At 41.6% G+C, this 20,805-nt stretch overlaps 1 protein-coding gene and 1 long non-coding RNA gene across 3 annotated transcripts; one reads left to right on the top strand and one right to left on the bottom strand.

Moving 5' to 3' along the window:
* Positions 1–2,157: 2,157 nt before the first annotated feature.
* LOC143419725 (uncharacterized) lies at positions 2,158–18,521 on the bottom strand. 2 transcript variants are annotated; one of them, XR_013099739.1, is made up of 4 exons: positions 18,183–18,521; positions 3,962–4,036; positions 3,688–3,752; positions 2,158–2,952 (listed from the first exon to the last, which is right to left on the bottom strand). It is a non-coding gene; the product is annotated as an uncharacterized LOC143419725 (long non-coding RNA). The 2 variants fall into 2 exon arrangements; XR_013099740.1 differs by having other exon boundaries at positions 3,954–4,036.
* LOC143419612 (TOG array regulator of axonemal microtubules protein 1-like) lies at positions 14,363–16,119 on the top strand. Its single transcript, XM_076887022.1, has 6 exons — positions 14,363–14,396; positions 14,561–14,684; positions 14,801–14,906; positions 15,006–15,244; positions 15,340–15,495; positions 15,593–16,119. Exons 1-6 carry the CDS (start codon positions 14,363–14,365, stop codon positions 15,831–15,833), a joined length of 900 nt encoding a protein of 299 aa, XP_076743137.1. The 3' UTR covers positions 15,834–16,119.
* Positions 18,522–20,805: the final 2,284 nt, after the last annotated feature.

Raw genomic sequence — 20,805 nt, forward strand, 5'->3', positions numbered from 1 at the left:
GTGCAGCAGAACATGTGCCACATGAAAGTTTCACATTCAACTGCATTGTTTTATTTTTAGTTCAGCAGACCGCAGGACTTTTTTTTAATGCAGTTCCGTCGAGCCACGTATGACTGTAGCAATTTCACTGGCCTAATTAGATGTGATGTCAGTTAGAAAAGGTAGAGTCATTGCAGAGGTCCTCTTGATTTTCCTTTGCTTCCTTTTGGATTTGCGGTCATATTTAGAGCTGCCAGTGGAGGGGAATGAGAATGGAAGGTCAAAAAGTAGAAAAAGCTGAGACCAAGTGGTTGAGAACAAATAAAAGAGGATGATGGGGGGGAGGAGAAGGTTCTCCCTCTGTCAGGGCTCAGAAGAGTGACACGACCCCGGTGTGGTCCCACACGAAGCGCATTATTGAGTGTCTGAGAGGGATTTAAGGCCCAGGGCTTAGTGCAGATCAGGAGCTGATTCTGCGCCTGAGGAAAAAGCAGGACAGGAGTCTGTGCTGCCATCATGATTGCAGTGGCACATGGAAGCAGAGACACATTAAGGTCATCTCACATGAAAGCAGTACCTGAAATACTCTGAGACTTAACCTGAGCTGCCTGATCCCATCTGGGACAGAAAATGATGCTTCCAAACATGATATTTGAGTGTTATGAGCACCGATAGCCAGGGGTGGACTGTAAATACTGCAGAATACTTTTTGATGCATGCTCGGTCATCCAGGTAATAGTTGATTCTGCTCATCTTGATGCAGCGTATTCACTGGGAGAAAGGCTTTATCACTTATCCAAGTGACTTCTTCAGCCTCCCACTGAAAATGCTACATTCAGATGAACTGAATCAACTTCTGGAGTAAGTACAATATTAATAAGATAGTAATAGTAGATAATAGATAATAATAGTAATATAAGAGTTGTTTTCCTATATGAATGTCTTACAATGGCACCACTGCAGTTCACACTCCATTTTTTAATCCAAACGTAGCCACAGGACAGAAAAATAGGTTACCCGGTGTGGTGGTGAAGCTATGCTGTATTTAACTTTCAGGAATAATAGTTTTTTTATTCAGTAAACAGTCACAATATTTTATTTCCACTGTTACATAATCCTCATAAACATCAGTGTCCGAATTAAAAAACAACAACTCTTGTACAGAACTTTTTGGAACTTCTTGTCTAGTACTAGCAGCATGCCTCTGACTTTCTTTAGGTCCTGCTATGTGAAGGGAAAAGCCTAAATGAGCGTTATGTAAACACATTCCCTGCACGCACAGCCCAAACAGCCACAGCTGGCTGAACTTGCGTAAGAGGCCCTGGCTCAGACTCTGTGTATGCCATCCGGGTTTGTAGATCACTGGAAATCTGCTTTAGCTCAGTCCTGTGTCACAGACACCAGCTGCATGGTGCTGCAACCGATGGATTAACATAAGTGCAGGATTGAGGCTGTTCTCAGGTCTTTGTCTGAATTTCTACGAACATTATTGCTAAGGATTGTCTTATTGCATTGGAGTCACACTGGGTTAAATATGTACACTTGGGTTTTAAGGGGTATTTATTATTTTCTTCTTTTTTTTGGGTTGTATGGAAGCCCCAAACGCAATTTCATTGTTCTTGACAATGACAATAAATAAATAAATACTAAATACCCAGATAACGAGAATCAAAAGAGCCTTTCTGCCCTGGGTGATCATGACGCTTTTCTTAAGGGTTGTCTAAAGGTTATGAACTGGACTGTAACATGATCCTCACTGAGAAAGTTTTTTGCCATTAAAACTTTGTTCAGTTCCCTTGAATGTCTTTGGACTGTGAGTGGAAAAATAAGCACATAGCTGATGGCACGCAGCGTGAGGTCTGCAAGAATCTCATTTGAAACTCAGTTTTTGTTCTTACTGCTTAGTAAACAGAAAGTTTTTGTAGCTCCTGTGGTTGTCGTTACATGCCTAATAATACTTTTATACTCCCACCCACAAGACACTGGGTGCGTAGCTTAGCATTTTTAAAGCAGAGTGAAACAGTTAGCACGGCTGTGTCCACAGATGCAAAACTACATTTACTGCATTTAAAAAAAACAACAAAAAACACAAAACAGTAAAATAATAAGAATTAAGTCTTCCACATTTCAACCGTTGTCGCTGTTTCACTAAAAGCCAACGACACCAACATCTTTTGTGAGAAGTTAGCCTCTTCCAGTGTCAGAGTTGCTACAACCACAGAAAAGTGCATGTCATTTTAGGCCATAAAATGTGTAGATATGCTGAGACTGCAGTGTGGTAGCTACTGAAAGTCATAAGAGGAAGAGATCTGTGTTAAACTGGAAAGAGACTCCACTGTAAATTATAATTACTTAGGCTTACTAAGAAAAAGCATGCAATCCAATTGGCTTATAACACGGTGTAACACTCTGTTACTTGTCCCCGCCCTCCACACATTCAAACACAAGGGAAGAGTTCGGAGTTGCGTTTTAGTGATTTTTTTATTCGCACACAGTCTCTGATCTGCTCCATGGTCAGCTCTCAGGCACAACTCTCCGCTCCAGGCCCCAGCAGCTACTGAGATAGGGGAATGGGTGATTAGGTGATTAGTGCAATGGGAATCAGCTGTCAGCTAGCCTCCCCTAGCACAGACCCCTGGACCCATTGCTCCACCCCTCCCCTGCAGCTGAGCGACAAACCACACCTGACCACATACCGCCATCGCCTGACTTAGTCCGGCCTAGCCTACCCCCCAGGCAAGGACGAAAAGCGAGAGGAGAGAAAAGCGAAAGGTTGTTCCTTCGCTCCCATGCAGTCACCCTGGAACCAGCAACAATGGTCTTCTGGGGAGAGCCCCAGCCACTTTAGGATAGCCTGTGGAAATCCGTGAAAATGCCCCTTGACACTGGTGGCTCATTGCCCCATCCTGGAGGTGTTTGAGGCATGCCGGTGGCCTGCAGCTCTTCCAGCTGCCACCTGTGCACCACTGCCTGCTGCAATGAAAATATGCAACAGAGACTCAACTGCAGAATCCATAGGTTTTAAGCAAAAATACATAAAGCATAACTGACAGAGAAAAGTGAACAGGATAGGAGCAAAAACAACCTAACAGAAGGGTAATTGGGGAAGAGTGAGACACCTGGGAGACACAGCTGAACTAAATCAGACAAAACATGGGGAAGTAAAACTAAAACATGGCACCATAGATAAATGACTATCAGATGAAAGCAGAAAGTAACAAGACAGAAAAACACCTACCAGAGAGACTAAGACAAGGGTGTCGAACTCCAGGCCTCAAGGGCCGGTGTCCTGCAGGTTTTAGATCTCACCCTGGGTCAACACACCTGAATCAAATGATTACTTCATTAGCAGGCATCTGGAGAACTTCAAGACATGTTGAGGAGGTTATTTAGCCATTTGAATCAGCCGTGTTGGATCAAGGAGACATCTAAAACCTGCAGGACACCGGCCCTCGAGGCCTGGAGTTCGACACCTGTGGACTAAGACTTGATAACAGGATAAAGGAAACACAGGGGAGGCAAAATAAACTGGAAACTCAAGGACTTAAATATAACCTGCGCTGAAACTACAGAACTTAAAGCACAACAATTACAAGAATATAGAAAATAATAAATAAGAAAACTCTGACCAATAAAAAAAAAAAAAAAGCAAAACTTTGACCATAGCAGACCGTAACAGTTTAATAAAATTACAACCCAAGAGCTCACTTTGTTGCAGAGTTTGTTCTTTCCCTGTTTTGCATTTGTTTTCAGCAGCTCTCCCCGTGCACTGCCTGTTCAACACAAGACAGCAGAGAGGCAGTTAAAACCTACCCAGGGACCAAAAACAGAGCTAACAGGACGGTAACAAATTGTGATTTATGAACAAATAGCACGTGTCTACAAATAAAAATCCAGATGTACAATAAAGCTGCTCTCTGTTTTTTAAATGTGCAATAAGGACGTGACACCTAAATAAGGAAGCGCTTTCTTACAAGTTTACCGTATCAGCGAGGAAGATGATGACATGTCAGCGTTGCTTTCTCAACTTGTTTCTGCTCCTTCACATTGGCAGTTACTGAAAATACGAAGTGTTACAGCGACAAAAAGCGGCTGAAAAATCCATAGTGAACCTTGAATGCATTTACACTTGTTTGATTTAATGCATTTATAACTACTGTGTGTTCTGTGCCAGTTACTGTTGTTGATCAAAACTTAAAAGAAACATTACTTCGTTTCACATATAAATGCAACTTCACATATGAATAAGAGAATTCACTGTGACTGAAGCTAATTTTCCAGCAGCTCTTACTTTTCATGAATATGAAGGAAAGGTCATGCACTAAGTACTAACTGAGCACAGCCAGGCACTGATTAGGGGGTAATGCACTTAAGTGGAGTAAAGTGCTCCGCAGTATAATTGGAATAGACTGGATTTGCCTCACTTGGTCTGCCAGCACAGCCTTAACGGTCGCAGGAACACATAGCTTACAGCTGCTGATTTCATCAGCTCAGAATGTAGAACCTGCACAACAATGAACTACTGTTCAATAAAAAGCTGCAGAAAACTACGGTAAAAGTTCAAAATTAATTGGATAGTTCACTGACATGGCCAGATCAGGCCCATTCCCTCATTATTTCATACATACATACATTATTTTATGTTTTTCATTACATATTAAGATAAGATAGAAGATTTAGTGTCCCAAGTGTTGAACTTGTATTTGGTAGCTTTTTACTGGAATTAGGATGATGTCCAAAAAGACGTCAATACAACAGAGGGGGATTGTGAGGTTAAATAACTCAAAACTATCAGGTAGGAAAATCTTCAGAAGTCGCCAAGTCAACAATCTGGTACATTATTAAAAAGAAGGAATGTACTGGCCAGCTCAGCAGTGCCAAAAGACCCGAAAGACCAATAGATGCATCAAGAGATACAGTCGGTTTATGACAAGGTGCAAGCCCCTGGTTACACTAAAGAGCAGGAAGGCCAGATCAGACTTTGCCAGAAAAAAAATCAAAAAGACCTGGAAGTTCGTCTGTCTCTGGACACATAAAACCAAAATGAGCTTGTTGGGAAGAGAAAAGGCTGGAGAAGGAGAGAAACAGCTTGTGAACATCAAACATGACCGAGGCAGAGAACGGGCATGTATGGCTGCCACTAGAACTAAATTACTAGTGTTTACTGATGATGTGACTGCAGACAGAAGTAGCAGGGTGATTACTCTCTGCTGAGATTCATCCAGTTGCTGCAAAAGCAATTGGACGGTGCTCCACAGAGCACATGGATAATGAGTCAAACCATACTGCAAAAGCAACCCCAAAATCTCTCAAGTCAAAGAAATGGGATATATCCTCAATGGCCGAGTCTGTCATCTGATCTCAACACCACATGCAATTATTAGCATTCAGCGAGTAAGTAATTTTCACCCGATTATTGAAAACAAGCCTGAGATTTAAAACTCTTTCAGTTTGTCCAGTTTATTTGTCACTGAAACCACCAACAAGACTATTTCTAACATTCTGGCACTTTTAAAAATATTGCTGTAATCTATTATGAAATGCATTTAAGTCATTAACTTAAATAAAAGTAGTTATGTGGAAGGATCTCCAAAACATATTCAAAATTGAAAAATTGTAACCAAAACAAAAGGAAATAATCACCACAGAACTCAACATGTGAAAAACAAACAAACAAACTGTGTTATTAGCTTTTCACTTCAATTCACTTCAATTCAATTTTCTTTTATAGCACCAAATCACAACAACAGTCGCATACACAGAAAACCCAACAATCATATGACCCCCTATGAGCAAGCACTTTGGCGACAGTGGGAAGGAAAAACTCCCTTTTAACAGGAAGAAACCTCCAGCAGAACCAGGCTCAGGGAGGGGCGGGGCCATCTGCTGCGACCGGTTGGGGTGTTTTATTTACACTTTTTAATACTTTCTCCGACCAACACTTACATCCTTCCAGTTCATCTGGTAGTTTGGTGCAATAGAATTCTAGCTCACGTATGTCATAGTTCTTTCTGTGTATTAGAGATTACTCTGAATTGAACCTGATCAATATGGCTCTTTATTCAACCCTGTCTGCCCGCTGAAATTGAGCAAGACTGTGTTTGGCTCCAAACTGAGATAATTCTTTTAAGCAGAAAGTCGACAAATCTGCTGTTGGCAGATTTCTCGCACCGTGGAGACCAGTGGCGACAGACTAGTCAAGCTGCAGATGTTCGCAGATTATAGGCTTGTGCAATAATCAGCTTGGTGGAGACATGTTCGCTCTCTCTCGTTACAAGTGGCTCAGTGTGACAGATAAAGATACACAGATGGCCTTAGTCTTTGGAAACTGCACAAGTGCAAGTTTATTTTATTGACTAATGTGAAAAGATGAGCAAACAAGTGGAACACGTGTTCTTATGTACACAGCAACAAAGTCTAGCAAAGATACAAATACAAGCACAGACACTGGGCATACAATCATGAGTCGGAGTCAGACAAATAGTATTATACCTTCAATCAATTAAAAGAGAAAACCTTTCCTAGAAAAAAGGATACCAAAGGCCACCTCTGATGCGACATATTGGAGTCGTGTTCTGAGGACGTGTCTGCTGCTTAGTTGGGGTCGATAGCTCAATAGCTCACAACATGAAAAATCAAGGATTCTTCCTTAGTTGCATGTTCCAGACTTGCAAGACAAAAGGATACATAAGAAGTCAAGAGAGAAGTCAAGCTTAAAGTAATGCGATGCAACTGAGAACTACCATAACGTGTTCGTGTGCTTCTGTGACGGTTTTGCGAGTGGACTGTAAGAAACTGAAGAACTGTCAGTCCCCTGCTGGTGGCTACGTTCATTGCTCCTTAAGGCACAAACACGCCACCAAGACTTAAAAAATGTATTTCTAAGCATTGTAAAGGTAGCATATGACACCCAAACCCATGAATATAGTCATTCATTTGAAGGGTCACACAAGAGCACTGCTTCACCCAAATTTGCCTAGAGCGTATCTAAACACAGAGTGCAGTGCAAAGCAGAAAATTTGTGGTCTACGATGGGACAAATAGATTGCTAAAGCAGTTAGAATCCCTTGGGTGTACAGTGAAATACTAAAAATACTCAGCATACAGAGTAGATGCAGGGTTTCTTTTTTGAACAAGAAAAACAGAATGTGAGGCATACATGATGGGAAGAAAATATAAGCGTTACCATTTGAACTTGCACTGAGGCATTTATGTGAAATGAATGCATTAAAGGCCCAGAGTAACTGCTAAAGCTAACATCTGTAATGCCACAATCTATTTTGGGCTTCGATCGCAGGAAGCACTTTTCTTTAATGAATGACTCACACTGGTTGTTGACAAGAACATGGTCCAATGTTTCCAGGGGACTTGTGCTGAAAAGCCTCCCACTCACATTATCCACTTAAGTGTTCAATCAAGAATGAGGTTATCAGATGAGGTAAATGCCTAACCTACCTTCTGGTGAACATGTAATTTGGTAAAAAAAAACTGAAACAAAGGCTGTCTTGTTTGTCTAAGGAGCAGCTGAGTGAAAAGGGAAATATCTAAAAATTGATTTGGGCTTTTGACCAAAGTCATGCAGGGCTATGATAATCAGATTTTACACTGAGGCATCATTTAGTGTTGCACTGATGTTTATCTCTAATACAGTTTCCATGCAGCACACGAGGAAGAAAACACAAGACTGTGGAAAATGCAAAGTATAAAAAAGGCTATTTCATGCAAATGAATCCATAAAGTCACTAACAATTAACTTGTTACTTCCAGTTAGTCAGAAAAAATTACCAATCTGCTGAAGTATTTTAATAACAAATGGCATTTACCTGGATTTGATGCTACTGATTTTAGTCTAGAAAGACTCACCAGCAAGTGTGGAAACCTGAGAAACTACCCCAAAATTCTTATATTTTACCCAGGTTTTCATGACTGGGCTACCAATAGGATGAAGGAATCTATGCAGTCCCAGGAAAAACTAAGTACACCTTTGCTCCTTCCACTGGATGTAAGAGTGTAGGCAGCAGCCGGGTGCTGCTAGTCAAATACACTTGATTAACTGATCACCAGCAAATTTGGTAAACAGTTAATCAAGTCTATTATAAAAATGGAAATGTTATCAGTTTGCTGGACTGGAGCATTCATGGGTATGTTAACACAATGTCAAAGAGGAAAGCCTTCAGCAATGTTGTTAAAGCAGAAATTGATAATCAGTCTGGGAAATGTTATAATAAAAGTTATTTCCAGTCCACCATTCCACGGTGAAAAAGATTATTAACAGGTGGTGGAAAACATTCAGGACAGCTGCCAGCTGTCTTCCCAGGAGAGGATTTCCCAGCAATGTCAGCCAAAGGTAAGACCATGCTACGTTTAGAGAAAATACCAAAAAACCCAAGAGCTCTCAGATTCTACAGACCTCAGTTAGAATGCTAAATGTTAAAATTCATAGGAGCACAAGTATGTGTTGTTTCCAAGGGTTAGCAGGAAAAAGCCTCTTCTTTTATATAGAACATGACAGCATGGCTTAGGCTTGTAAAGTTGCATATGAGCAGACCGCAAGACTGGCAGAAATGCACAACACCACGGACTGGTACTCATATACTACTTTTCTACTCAATTAGAGCACTCAAAGCTATTTCTTACTACAAGCCTCACTCAATGTACTCTCTCTGTCACAGCTGTATATCTGATTAAAAAAAGGGCAACTTTTGTTCTGCCAAACTTGTCAGAAATTGTAATGACTGAAAAAGTAGAGGAATTTGAAACTCCTTGCCATCTTCTTGTGCATTTGAACAATAGCTGATAAAATGCACAAATTGTCAGCTTGTTGGTTCCAAAGAGATGAGTGTGCAGTGACACAAATGCTTGACCATCCAATATGCACCCTGTTAGAATAATTTGGGTATGAACTTAACAATGACATGCACTTCCAAAGAAAAGTTTTGCACTTTTTCTATTTTTCTATACCCTGCAAAACACAATTTTAAGACACTGCCATTCCAAAGGACAGGGTTATCATCATTTCGAGTCAAGGAGCTTCTAATATTAGAAAGGGGGTTCTTAATGACTTTGGTGGAAGATTGCTAGAGGAACAGGATGTTTGATTCTTAACAGGGTCTGGATCTTCTAATATACCCTTTCCACACACTGAATCAGATATGGTAATGTCCCAAGAGAGGATTCAGTCAAAGGCGTTGCCGTTGCCATGGGTCTTTTAGAGTATAAAAACCACATGTTTTTGTAAACACAGAGTAGGCCTTTAGATGGGGCACAGGAAATTACAGCATTATTTACTTTGGCATTTTTGGAAGCTTTGGAATTTAGCAAAGTGAAGGCAGACTTAATCCTAAATATGAAATGAAATGACTGGCTTGAATTTTGTGATATTTTTCTAAAAGATATTTGGCAGGGGGAACATCCAAAGCTGTACACAGCCTTAATGTGTTATTATTTTTTCTGCTTTTGGAGTTCAGTGGTAAGCCCACAGCCAAATAAAGCAGCAGGGGATTCCTCAGATTAAGCAAAATGTTACAAAGAGTTTTGACAGGACCCTGTGCAGTCGTCAGCAAGTGTGATCGCCTCTTTAAAAGTTGACATTTTAGCAGTTTGTTGGTCTGGAGCATTCAGGGATCTGTTAAGACCATTCAACCGTCTTGCCAAGAGTGGCAGTCCAAGCTAATTCACCTCAAGGTCAGATTGTGCAACGCTCAAAGAAACTGCAAAAAACCCCTAAAAGCTACATCCCAGACTCTACAGGCCTCAATTAGCATGTTAAAGTTCTTCTCTCTAAAACAAAGTCTGCAGCATGGCTCAGGCTTTCACAGCTGCATCTAAACAAACCACAAGACCTCTGGAACAATATGCTTTGCAGAGACGAGATGTTTGGCTATAATACACAGCACCACATTTGGAAAAAAGCAAACACAGTATATCACAACAAAAACCTCATACCAACATGCAGTTGGAGGAGGGGTGATGATTTGGGTTTGTTTTCCAACCACATGACACGGGTACCTTGCCGTTATTAGCTCAACCATTAACCTGTACACCAAAGTACTCTAGAATAAAATGTAAGGCCAATCTGTCCCACAGCTTGAGTGAAAACTGGGTCATGCAACAGCAAAATAAGCCCCAAAATGTACAACAATGGCTCAAAGTCCAGACCTCAAACTGATTGAAATGCTGTGGCGTGACCTTGAGAGCTATGCACGAATGTCCACAAATGTTAATGAACCAAGGCAATGCTGTAAAGACGAATGAGCCAAAATCCCTCCACAACAATGTGACAGTGATGAAGCAATACAGAAGGTGATTAGTTCAAGTTATTGCTGCAGAAGTAGCTCTACAGGCTACTGAATAATGAAGTGTATTTAGTTTTTCACAGTCCTGTGACAGCTTTCTTTTCCACATAACCGTAGGAAATTAGCTTCTATTATATTCAGCTTCCCACATTTTGGAGTTTTGGAAAAACTGAAAAAATTTTCACAGTCAGAAATGATTTTGAGTTTTAAAGCCTCACAAAACTTATCAGGCTTACGGTAAGCTGAAACAGTGTGCGAAGCCACTAAACAGGAAGCGAGTTCATGTCTCAGCAACTCTTTCAGGTAATTACATATCTAGAAAAAAAAAGTGGTTTATTTACTTCCTGTAGCTCTCTCAGATTATCTCGTAACTCTGAGAACTGCAATAAGAATTTTTTTTTTCTTATTGCAGTTCTCAGAGTGGGGCACGGTGGTTAGCACTGTTGCCACACAGCAAGAAGGTCCTGAGTTCAATTCCACCATCAGGCCGGGGTCTTTCTGTGTGGAGTTTGCATGTTCTCCCCGTGTTTGCGTGGGTTCCCTCCGGGTACTCTGGCTTCCTCCCACCGTCCAAAGACATGCAGCTTGTGGGGATAGGTTAAATCCAAATTGTCACTAGGTGTGAATGTGCGAGTGAAAGTGAGTGCGAATGGTTGTCTGTCCCTGTGTGTTGGCCCTGCGAGAGACTGGCGACCTGTCCAGGGTGTACCCCGCCTCTCGCCCTATGACAGCTGGGATAGGCTCCAGCGCCCCCCGCGACCCTGAAAAGGATAAGCGGAAGCGAATGGATGGATGGAATTTCTCTTCCTTTATGCTTACAGCCACGCTCTTGACACAATCAGGACAAAATGCCATGGCGACTGTCCCTTGGTGACCTGCTTGGTTACCTCATTGCAGATTTTTTTCTATATTGCATAACTACTTTGGAATGATGCATCAAAAATAAATAAATAAATGAATACATGCCAAAAAAGAAACATTTGTTTTAATGTGGGGTTTGAAAAAGCCCACCTTTTGAATTATAAGCCGTGAAAAATGACAGACTTTTTCTCATTATTTGGTAAGGATTAAGACGCACAAAGAACCAGTAATTCTTGCCCTTCAGCAGTCACAGAGGTTTAAACCATGCTGGTGAAATTAGTGCCATTATCTGACAGGGAGAGGAGCTGCAATATTTTCTATATGGCTCCAAGAGTGATAAAATGCCTCACAGCGATGTTCATAAATGTCAGTCATGCCCTGGCAGAGAACTCCACTGCTGAATTAATATTATATGTCAAACAATGCTCCATCCAGTTTTATGGGTCTATTCCGGTTGCATACACAGTCTGAGCCTCCAGTCACGCAAACCTGTCCTGGCTTGTAGAGTGAAGCCAGACTAGATGCTAATGGAGCTCCCTAATACTTGAATTTTAGTCAAGCTTGCAGCTTTCTTCACTATGTTGTATAATGCAATGAATAACATGAACATTTTTAGTAAGGTTTGTTTGCTTGTTAACATTTTTCCCTTTAATGTTTTCATTAATAAAATCCAACCTTGAAGCATAACAAACCAACCTTCTACTTTCTTAAGTTCAAGCAAGTCTACAGTTTAAATAAAGGTCTAAAGTCACCAATATTATTCTGACAATAGAAATCCTAGAATAGTGGTAACACTCTGAATACACATGCAAATATAAATTTATCTCGCTGTCATGTGTTATTTTGCCGGGTTGTTTCCTCCCGTTGCCATTTCAATAACTTGCCTCGGGGTTGAGAAAGGCTTAACCACAAAACTGCCCAGCATGTGTCACTATAGCAAGCAAGCAATTTATTTATATAGCACTTTCAGAACAACACAGCTGAACACAAAGTGCTGTACACTTGGCATGCCAAAAATAATACATGAATAAAAAGATTTACCCAAAATAAATAAATAAGAGTGACAGCAAATAATAAAATGAGCACAAATAGCGCAAAATAAAAAGTATAAAATGATCTTTAGAATTAAAAACAATAAAATGAGTACAATAGATTAAAAACAATAAACTCAGGGTCATACAGTGTCATATGCCAAGGAGTCAAAATGGGTTTTAAGACGCATTTTAAAAGTGGACAGTGAAGGGGCCTAATGTGCTGGGGCAGATTGTTCCAGAGATTAGGAGCAGCAATAGAGAGGGCCCTGTCCCCTCTGAGCTTTTTCTTGGACCTGGGTACCTCCAGGAGCGGCTTGTCAGCTGACCTGAGAAACCTGGGGGAGGAGTAAGGATGAAGAAGTCCAGAGAGATAAGGTGGGGCAAGACCATTTAAACATTTAAAAACGAACATTAGAACTTTAAAATGAATACTAGATCTACTTCTACTGAATCGAGAAAAGGTTCCTGAGAAGAGATTGCATTTTCAATATATAAGAAATTTGGGGCATTTCTGAAGGTACTGTACCATGTTAGAGCATCTTAACATAGAGTCCTTGAATACTAGGCAGTTGTAGAGGATGAGTTACTCTACTTTAAATGACTCCCACCCCTTATTGGAGGATTTCAGCTTCTTCCTTTGGGACAGAGGTTTGCAGCCCCTAAATGCAGGCGAAGCTTGAAGAAACAGCTTTGTCCAAACTGCTATTTTGTTGTTGTTGTTGTAGCAAATGACACATGTTTTTTTCTGTATTTTTTAAAAACTGTATTTATTTATTTACTGTACTTATTTCTCTATTTATGATGGTGCTTTTATCTCCTTTTTGCTGTTTTATATGAATTTATCAGTATAGTGTTGTCTAGTTTTAGAAGCTGTGATTAGGACGTCTATTTAAATTTGTTGATTAAAGATCATAATTAGAGATCATAAGCTGCCTTTGATTTAGACATGTCTGATATTTTTGTAAAAACACAAAATAGTGTATATATATGAATATTTTCAAAAAATGCACCGTGAGTTCCATATGACATCATCATAACTGATTTACTGAGCAGCTGAGTTAGAACTTGTCACTCACACACTGAGAAGCACTCACAAACTTTCTGTTTCTAAACAATTTGTTCACTTTTTTTATCTCAGTCATGCCTGAAAAGACATCAGATACCTTTTTCCATTGCTTTCAAGATTTGAGTCAGAGAAAACGCACAGATGGAGATGTAAGTAACTAAACATACTCATTTTTGACTTCTCTGCTGTTCAAATGTAAACGTTTCTGAGAGATGTGTTATATTTTGCTGCTTTGCACAGTGTAATTTTTGTGTAAGTCACTGTAGACAGAGCAACTGTCAGCGCTTCACCACAGAGTCCAGGATCCTGGACTTTCACAAAGCTCAGAGCAGTAAGACAAATGTGTTCTTTCAACAGGCAGACAGATTGCATACCGCACAGAGACCCAGAGATTATGCTGTGCGACTCCCACCTTTACCTAAGCAATGCCCAGGCTCTCCACAGAGAGTCCAGAGAAGCTGGAACTTAAGTCCCTGGTTGGATGACCCCTTTTGGAATCAGGAGGACCCTAACAGAAGTCTGTGTAGCCTCAGCTCTGTAGACACACACACACCAAGTGAGCTGAGGGCCATTCCTCTCATTGTTAGCCCTGATGAGATGACACCGCTCACTCCAGTTCCTCCACCTCCTCGAGCAGCTTGTCCATCGCAATTGCCTGTTTTCTCTGCTAAACATTCAGGAGAAGGTCGGTTCAAAGGTGATGCTTTTCTTTAGTGGTTACACCTGCTGTTAATCAGTTAGTTTAGATTTTAAAATTTGACACTGTAGATTATCTATTTTAATGCTAAATTACACATATTCTTGCTGTCCATTCATTTTATATGCTTTTTTGAAGAAAAAAAAAATCAGGAAGAAAAATGTTTATTGTTGTTGTTTTTTTTTAGTAAGATGTCAATTTGTAGTTATTTTTTGTCTAAACAGACACGAAGGTCATTCGTGGAATAAGAGTCTTGACGGTAAAAGACAAATTTGGGCCTATTTTGGAAAAACTGCAGCATTTCCAGGATGGGATTGTAACCTCACCTGGACACACAGTACCAACCAAAGCATTTACTGCAGTAAAGCCTTTGACTCCAAAACCTCCAACAGTTCCCATACCGCAAAAACGAGGACCTCGGCTTGGGACGATGCTGCGCCGTGCAAAAGTCGTCCCTATAGACGGTAAGTGGTTTTCCTCAGTAACTGTAGAAGATGCTGAATAATCAAACTTTAAATTAAGAGATTTTTTAAAAAGATTTTAATGAACAATTAATCACTGCAACATGTACAATGCTTCGAATTAGAAGAAATTACAGTTTCTCTTTCCTAACCTCATTGATTATCAGACAAGAAAGCAGACAGTCAGTGCAGTCAGAATAATCCAAGAGAGGGCAGGGTCAAACTCCCGCCTCTAGCTACACCTGTAGCGAGCCTGTCCCACAGCTTTAGTCTGCTGTCTTCAGACGACTGGTAAGAAACGTAGTAAGGAGACATTAAATACTGCACAGAAACAGTGCTGCATAATGTGGCTGTGTTATTTGTGGTGTTCCTGAAGTCGTGTTCAATGTTGTGTTGTGTAAATACAGGATTAAGAAAAGACAGGGGTTGCAAACTATTCAGTCTCTGGCAAAGCACCACTCGGACATCCTGAAGACTAAACTGCATGAAGTGTGTCTGGTCCTCATTGAGGAGGTATTGCACACTTTATGTTTCTTATATGTGTTTCATGCAGCTAGTTTCCCTTCAAGTGCATACTACAGCCTCAACTGATGATTTTCACTCACATTTTAGGTGAAAAACCAACGCTCAGCAGTAGCCTGTGAGGCCATACATACCATCGATGAGCTCTACATTCAGCTCCAGAAAACAATGGACCCAGAAGTTGAAACAACAGGCCGAGCTCTATTGCTGAAGCTTGCACAGCCCAACAACAACTTTCTTCATCAGGAGGTCAATCTGGCACTTGATGCCATGGTGGAAAATTGCAGCCATGGACGGATTCTGAGCGCTCTGTTTAACACAGGACTGACGTAAGAGGAGAGAAGAAGCTGTAGTGATTTTATTAGAAGACATGAAAGAGAGATCATGTTCACTGAGTTGTGTGTCTAATATTGTCCTTGCTCAGCCATCGCTGTGTCGCAGTGAGGAATAGCACGGCTCAACACCTGCACCAGCTGGCTGACAAACTTGGAGCAGCCGTCATCCTGAAAGCAGGAAGCTTCACTGAAAGGTTTCTAATTGCTGCCTCTAGAATGGCAGGGGATGCTGCACCTGAAGCCAGGTGGGTACTTTTAAATGGGTTTGAAGTGCATCAATGTTTTATTTTCTGTGAGTTTACACAATTAATGAAAATTAATGACAACTGTAATCTTCCACAGGTACCATGGGCGAACAATCATCAATAAACTGACCCTTCACAAGGACTTTATGAATTTGTGGATGAAGATTGTCCCTGAAAAAGACAGGCGTCCTGTGGAGAAGAGCCTGAAAAAGGCTAATAATTACAGGCAGCAGGTCAGCATCCAGACTAGGCTCTCCTCTCCAGCACGGCCTGGGATCCCCAGATGTGACAATGCAAGTCCTGACAAGTACAGAGGAGAAGAGCGGCTGCTACAGTAGCAGCAGCACTCTGAGGCTAAGCTGGGAAAGTGGTTGGAGGTTCAACCATCATGACCACAGACAGTCCCAGTTGCTCTGCAGGAGTAAACTTCTCCAGGACTACAAACTATTTCTCTGAAGGACAATATTATTTAGATTTACATTAATTATTATTACAGCATTCTTATTGTTACATTATTTGTATTATTTCATTATTATTGTCACATTTTTAAGATCCTGAATGGACAATGAATGAATAAATCCCTTTTTTTTTTTTCATCTGAATTAAAATGGCACTTTGGTTGGCACATATACAGTTTCTGTTTTTCTGTCAACAAATATTAATACATTCTTAGTTCTCTTGTTTTCATTTTTAACCCATGATTTTGCATTTTTATCAGGATTCAAAGTCATTTTTATAACATAAAGAAATATTAAATAAATACTAGAAAGCGAAAATTTCAGAAGTGTGCCTATGCCGCTGCTAATCAGTGTAGTTTGCCATTCATACGGCTACAGAGAGCAAAACTCAGCAGAGCAGCCATTCTCCACCATGAAGTATGGTAAAAACAAACACCGCTCGCGCATCACAGATGACAGCTTACAGTTTTGTGTAAAGATGAGGTGACTTCATACAGCCCCGATTTGCAGACGCTGTGCACAGAGGTTCATGAGCAGAAGTCCCATTGTACCACGGCAGACCCAACAATGTTTGCATGAACATGCTTTGAAGCACTACGTTATGGACCACTTTTCACACATGGTTGGTGTACCCACACAGCCGGCTGTAGCTTTTCAACTCACAGCCCAACACACAACAAAAAAAAAAAAAAAAAACAGCCGAGAGAGCACAGACTTTATGCCCGTGGGTCCACCTCCCCTGCAGCGGCACTGCAGACCACGCCCTGCCACACACATCAAACACGTAAAATAAATATTTATGCACTTTTGCATTCACTTTTTGTTTTTTGTTATTTTTACACAATGTTCTGAATGATTAACAATGGTCTACAGCCAATCTTGTGTATTATTATACAAACTTTGGTTGTAAGATTCAGATAACTATTTAATAAAAGGTAAATATTTTATATGAGAATAAGAAAGAAAAGTATATCTTTGCGTCCCCCTTTCCCTGTTAATGCCCTACCTGGCCCCCTGGCAAAAGCTTTGCTAGATCCGCCCCTGCACAGTTACCAGCTGTCAGCTACACAAAAAAAGGAGCTTGGTGTTAGTTGTCTTTCAGAAACAGTTGATAACTTTCCTTCAACTCATTCATGTCACCTAAAAGGTAAACCTGTTTCTCCATCACCAGTTCAGCTCTGATGATTCAGTAAGGACATCTCCTGGTTTCGATCAGCCCTTTTTTACAACTGTGGCTCCAGCAAACATCAGCTGATACTAGAAATTAAAATTTAATGAATTCTAACAACAGCTGATCAAGCTTAACCATGCTGCTGTTGTTTAGTACGGAGCCCCCCAGGGGACATGGGAAAAAAAAAAATTAGGGAGGAAAAAAAAAAAATTAGGGAGAAAAAAAAAATTAAGACGGACTTTTGCGAGATCTCCAACCAATGCGGCAGCTACTTAGTTGTAATATTACTCTTTCTGGGTCACAAAATACACTTTTAAGATATTTTGAGGCGTGAATGTAGTTGTGTAAACGTCAGATACCTGCTCGGTTTACAAGACATCACATATTTGCAAAAGAGCTCCGACGTTTTTGGAGATCTGACACCCACTAGCTCGAAGCTAACGGGAGGTCGAGACCTACTACAGCCGGGAGGAACACCGCTTTCCCGGCACATCGTGCCTCGACCTCCCGGTCGGCTTCGAGCTGGCGGCCACTAGCTCGAAGCTAACGGGAAGTCGAGACCTACTACAGCCGGGAGGAACACCGCTTTCCCGGCACATCGTGCCTCGACCTCCCGGTCGGCTTCGAGCTGGCGGCCTCCGAAGGATGCGGCTAAAACTTTTGCGAGCGCTCGCAATACTTTTGCGAGCGCTCGCAATACTTATTGCGAGATCTCGCAATACTTTTGCGAGCGCTCGCAAAAGTCCGTCTTAATTTTTTTTTTTTCCTCCGTAATTTTTTTTTTCCTCCGTAATTTTTTTTTCTCCCATGTCCCCTGGGGGGGGCTCCGTAGTTTAGCGCAATAAACACACGAGAGAAAAGCCGATCATTGATCAGTTTCATGATTGAAGTTTCAACAGGCGAGAGAATGACAGGGGAGGCTGTCATAAAGTTCAACATCAGTAACACAGCTGTCGTGCGCAGAACCATTTATTGTAACTGTCAGCACAATGAAAATAAACTACACCTAAACTCGGTTTATATCTGACCCAAATAGAGTGCAGTTCATAACTTCTTACCTGAAATTCAGTTCACCTCACGCTCGGACCGGCAGCCGCCTGCTTCTCCTGCCTTCGGTTTCCCTTATCCACGATTGAGCTCCACGTTAGCCACCACCGGTCGATCGGCGGCCGCCTCGCCACCGGTGTATGTCTCTTTCCCCGCATAGGAGGGGAAAGAGACATACACCGGTGGCCAGCTGCCCTCTGTTGTAGCTCCGCGTTAGCCACCACCAAACAACTCAGTTATTTTTCCCACATCGACCAGCATCATCGGCCCATATAAACGAAATATAAGTCCACTGAAACACAGACTGTTTGCGAGCGATGGGGGGGCGAAAGGAGTTAGAGACGCCTCACTGTAAGCGAAGCCCGGGTGCTTTTTAGCGAAGGGTCGCTAGCCGCGCTAGCTAGCTAGCCGCGTGTTGCTGCTAGCCGGCTAGCTAGCTAGCCGCGTGTTGCTGCTAGCCGGCTAGCTAGCTAGCCGCGTGTTGCTGCTAGCCGGCTAGCTAGCTAGCCGCGTGTTGCTGCTAGCCGGCTAGCTAGCTAGCCGCGTGTTGCTGCTAGCCGGCTAGCTAGCTAGCCGCGTGTTGCTGCTAGCCGGCTAGCTAGCTAGCCGCGTGTTGCTGCTAGCCGGCTAGCTAGCTAGCACGTAAGAGAACTTGCTAATATGGGATGTCTTGATAAAACGAGCAGCTATTTGAAGTTTACATACCTACATTCTCGCCTGAAAATATCTTAGAAGTTTATTTTGTGACCTAGAAAAACTAATAAAAGACATATATAAAACGAAGAGGTAGCCGCCATTGTTTTACTCGGCAGAGGTGTGCTATGAATTGTGGGATATGGAGTTTTCCACCAAGCATACCCTTGCGGTTACCGTAACTATTCAACGGTTTGCGCAACCTTAAAAATTCCAATGGTTCCTGAAAGCAGCGACGCTGTGCGAGCCGTTGATATTGTCGTCATTACGGTAATCCAAATACGGGTAGACAGGCCGTACTACTCCCGGCATACCACTAGAGAGAGCCAACACACCACAAATGAAGTTTGAAATTTGTTTCTATGGGGCCAAAAGTTGCCTAGAAATGGGCCAAAATTTGCACTAAAATCTAAATATTTAAAAAACTACAAAAGTCATAAACACCAAAAGTCATAGCATACTAGTCCAGACCCAGCCGCACAAAATGATATAACATATGTAACCCTTGTCTCAAAACTGTGCGGTACATAAGCGCGGGAAAATTTGCACTAAAATATTAATATTTAAAAAACTATAAAAGTCATAAACACCAAAAGTACGGGGTGAGTTACGCTGCAAAATTTTAGGTGGAAAAAGGAAAATAATAATAATAAGAAGAATAATAATAAATCCGACGAATAGTAATAAGTGTGCCTCTTGGCATAGGCACACTTAATTACAGGGTGGGCCATTTATATGGATACACCGTAATAAAATGGGAATGGTTGGTGATATTAAAGTCCTGTTTGTGGCACATTAGTATATGTGAGGGGGCAAACTCCTCAAGATGGGTGGTGACCATGGTGGCCATTTAGAAGTCGGCCATCTTGGATACAACTTTTGTTTTTTCAATAGGAAGAGGGCCATGTGACACATCAAACTTATTGGTAATGTCACAAGAAAAACAATGGTGTGCTTGGCTTCAACGTAACTTTATTCTTTTATGAGTTATTTACAAGTTTCTGACCACTTATAAACTGTGTTCAATGTGCTGCCCATTGTGTTGGATTGTCAATGCAACCCTCTTCTCCCACTCTTCACACACTGATAGCAACACCGCAGGAGAAATGCCATAGACAATTGCCTTCAGATGACCCTAAAGATAAAACTCTAAGGGGGTCAGATCGGGAGATCTTGGGGGCCATTCAACTGGCCCATGACGACCAATCCACTTTCCAGGAAACTGTTCATCTAGGAATGCTCGGACCTGGCACCCATAATGTGGTGGTGCACCATCTTGCTGGAAAAACTCAGGGAACGTGCCAGCTTCAGTGCATAAAGAGGGAAACACATCATCATGTAGCAATTTCAAATATCCAGTGGCCTTGAGGTTTCCATTGATGAAGAATGGACCCACTATCGTTGTACCCCATATACCACACCAAACCATCACTTTTGTTGTTCCAACAGTCTTGGAGGGATCCATCCAATGTGGGTTAGTGTCAGGCCAATAGCGGTGGTTTTGTTTGTTAACTTCACCATTCACATAAAAGTTTGCCTCATCGCTGAACAGAATCTTCTGCGTGAACTGAGGGTCCTGTTCCAATTTTGTTTTGCCCATTCTGCAAATTTTGTGTGCCGATCTGGGTCATCCTCGTTTAGATGCTGCAGTAGCTGGAGTTTGTAAGGGTGCCATTTGTGAGGAGCTAATATCCGCCGAAGGGATGTTCGACTAATGCCACTCTCCAGTGACATGCGGTAAGTGCTACGCTGTGGGCTCTTGCTGAATGAAGCTAGGACAGCCACTGATGTTTCTTCATTAGTGACAGTTTTCTTGTGTCCACATTTTGGCAAATCCAACACTGAACCAGTTTCACAAAACGTAGCAAACAGTTTGCTAACTGTAGTATGGGAGATGGGTGGTCTTGTAGGGTGTCTTGCATTGAAATCTGCTGCAATGAC

This window comes from Maylandia zebra, linkage group LG7 (assembly GCF_041146795.1).
Source record: "Maylandia zebra isolate NMK-2024a linkage group LG7, Mzebra_GT3a, whole genome shotgun sequence".
NCBI lineage: Eukaryota > Metazoa > Chordata > Actinopteri > Cichliformes > Cichlidae > Maylandia > Maylandia zebra.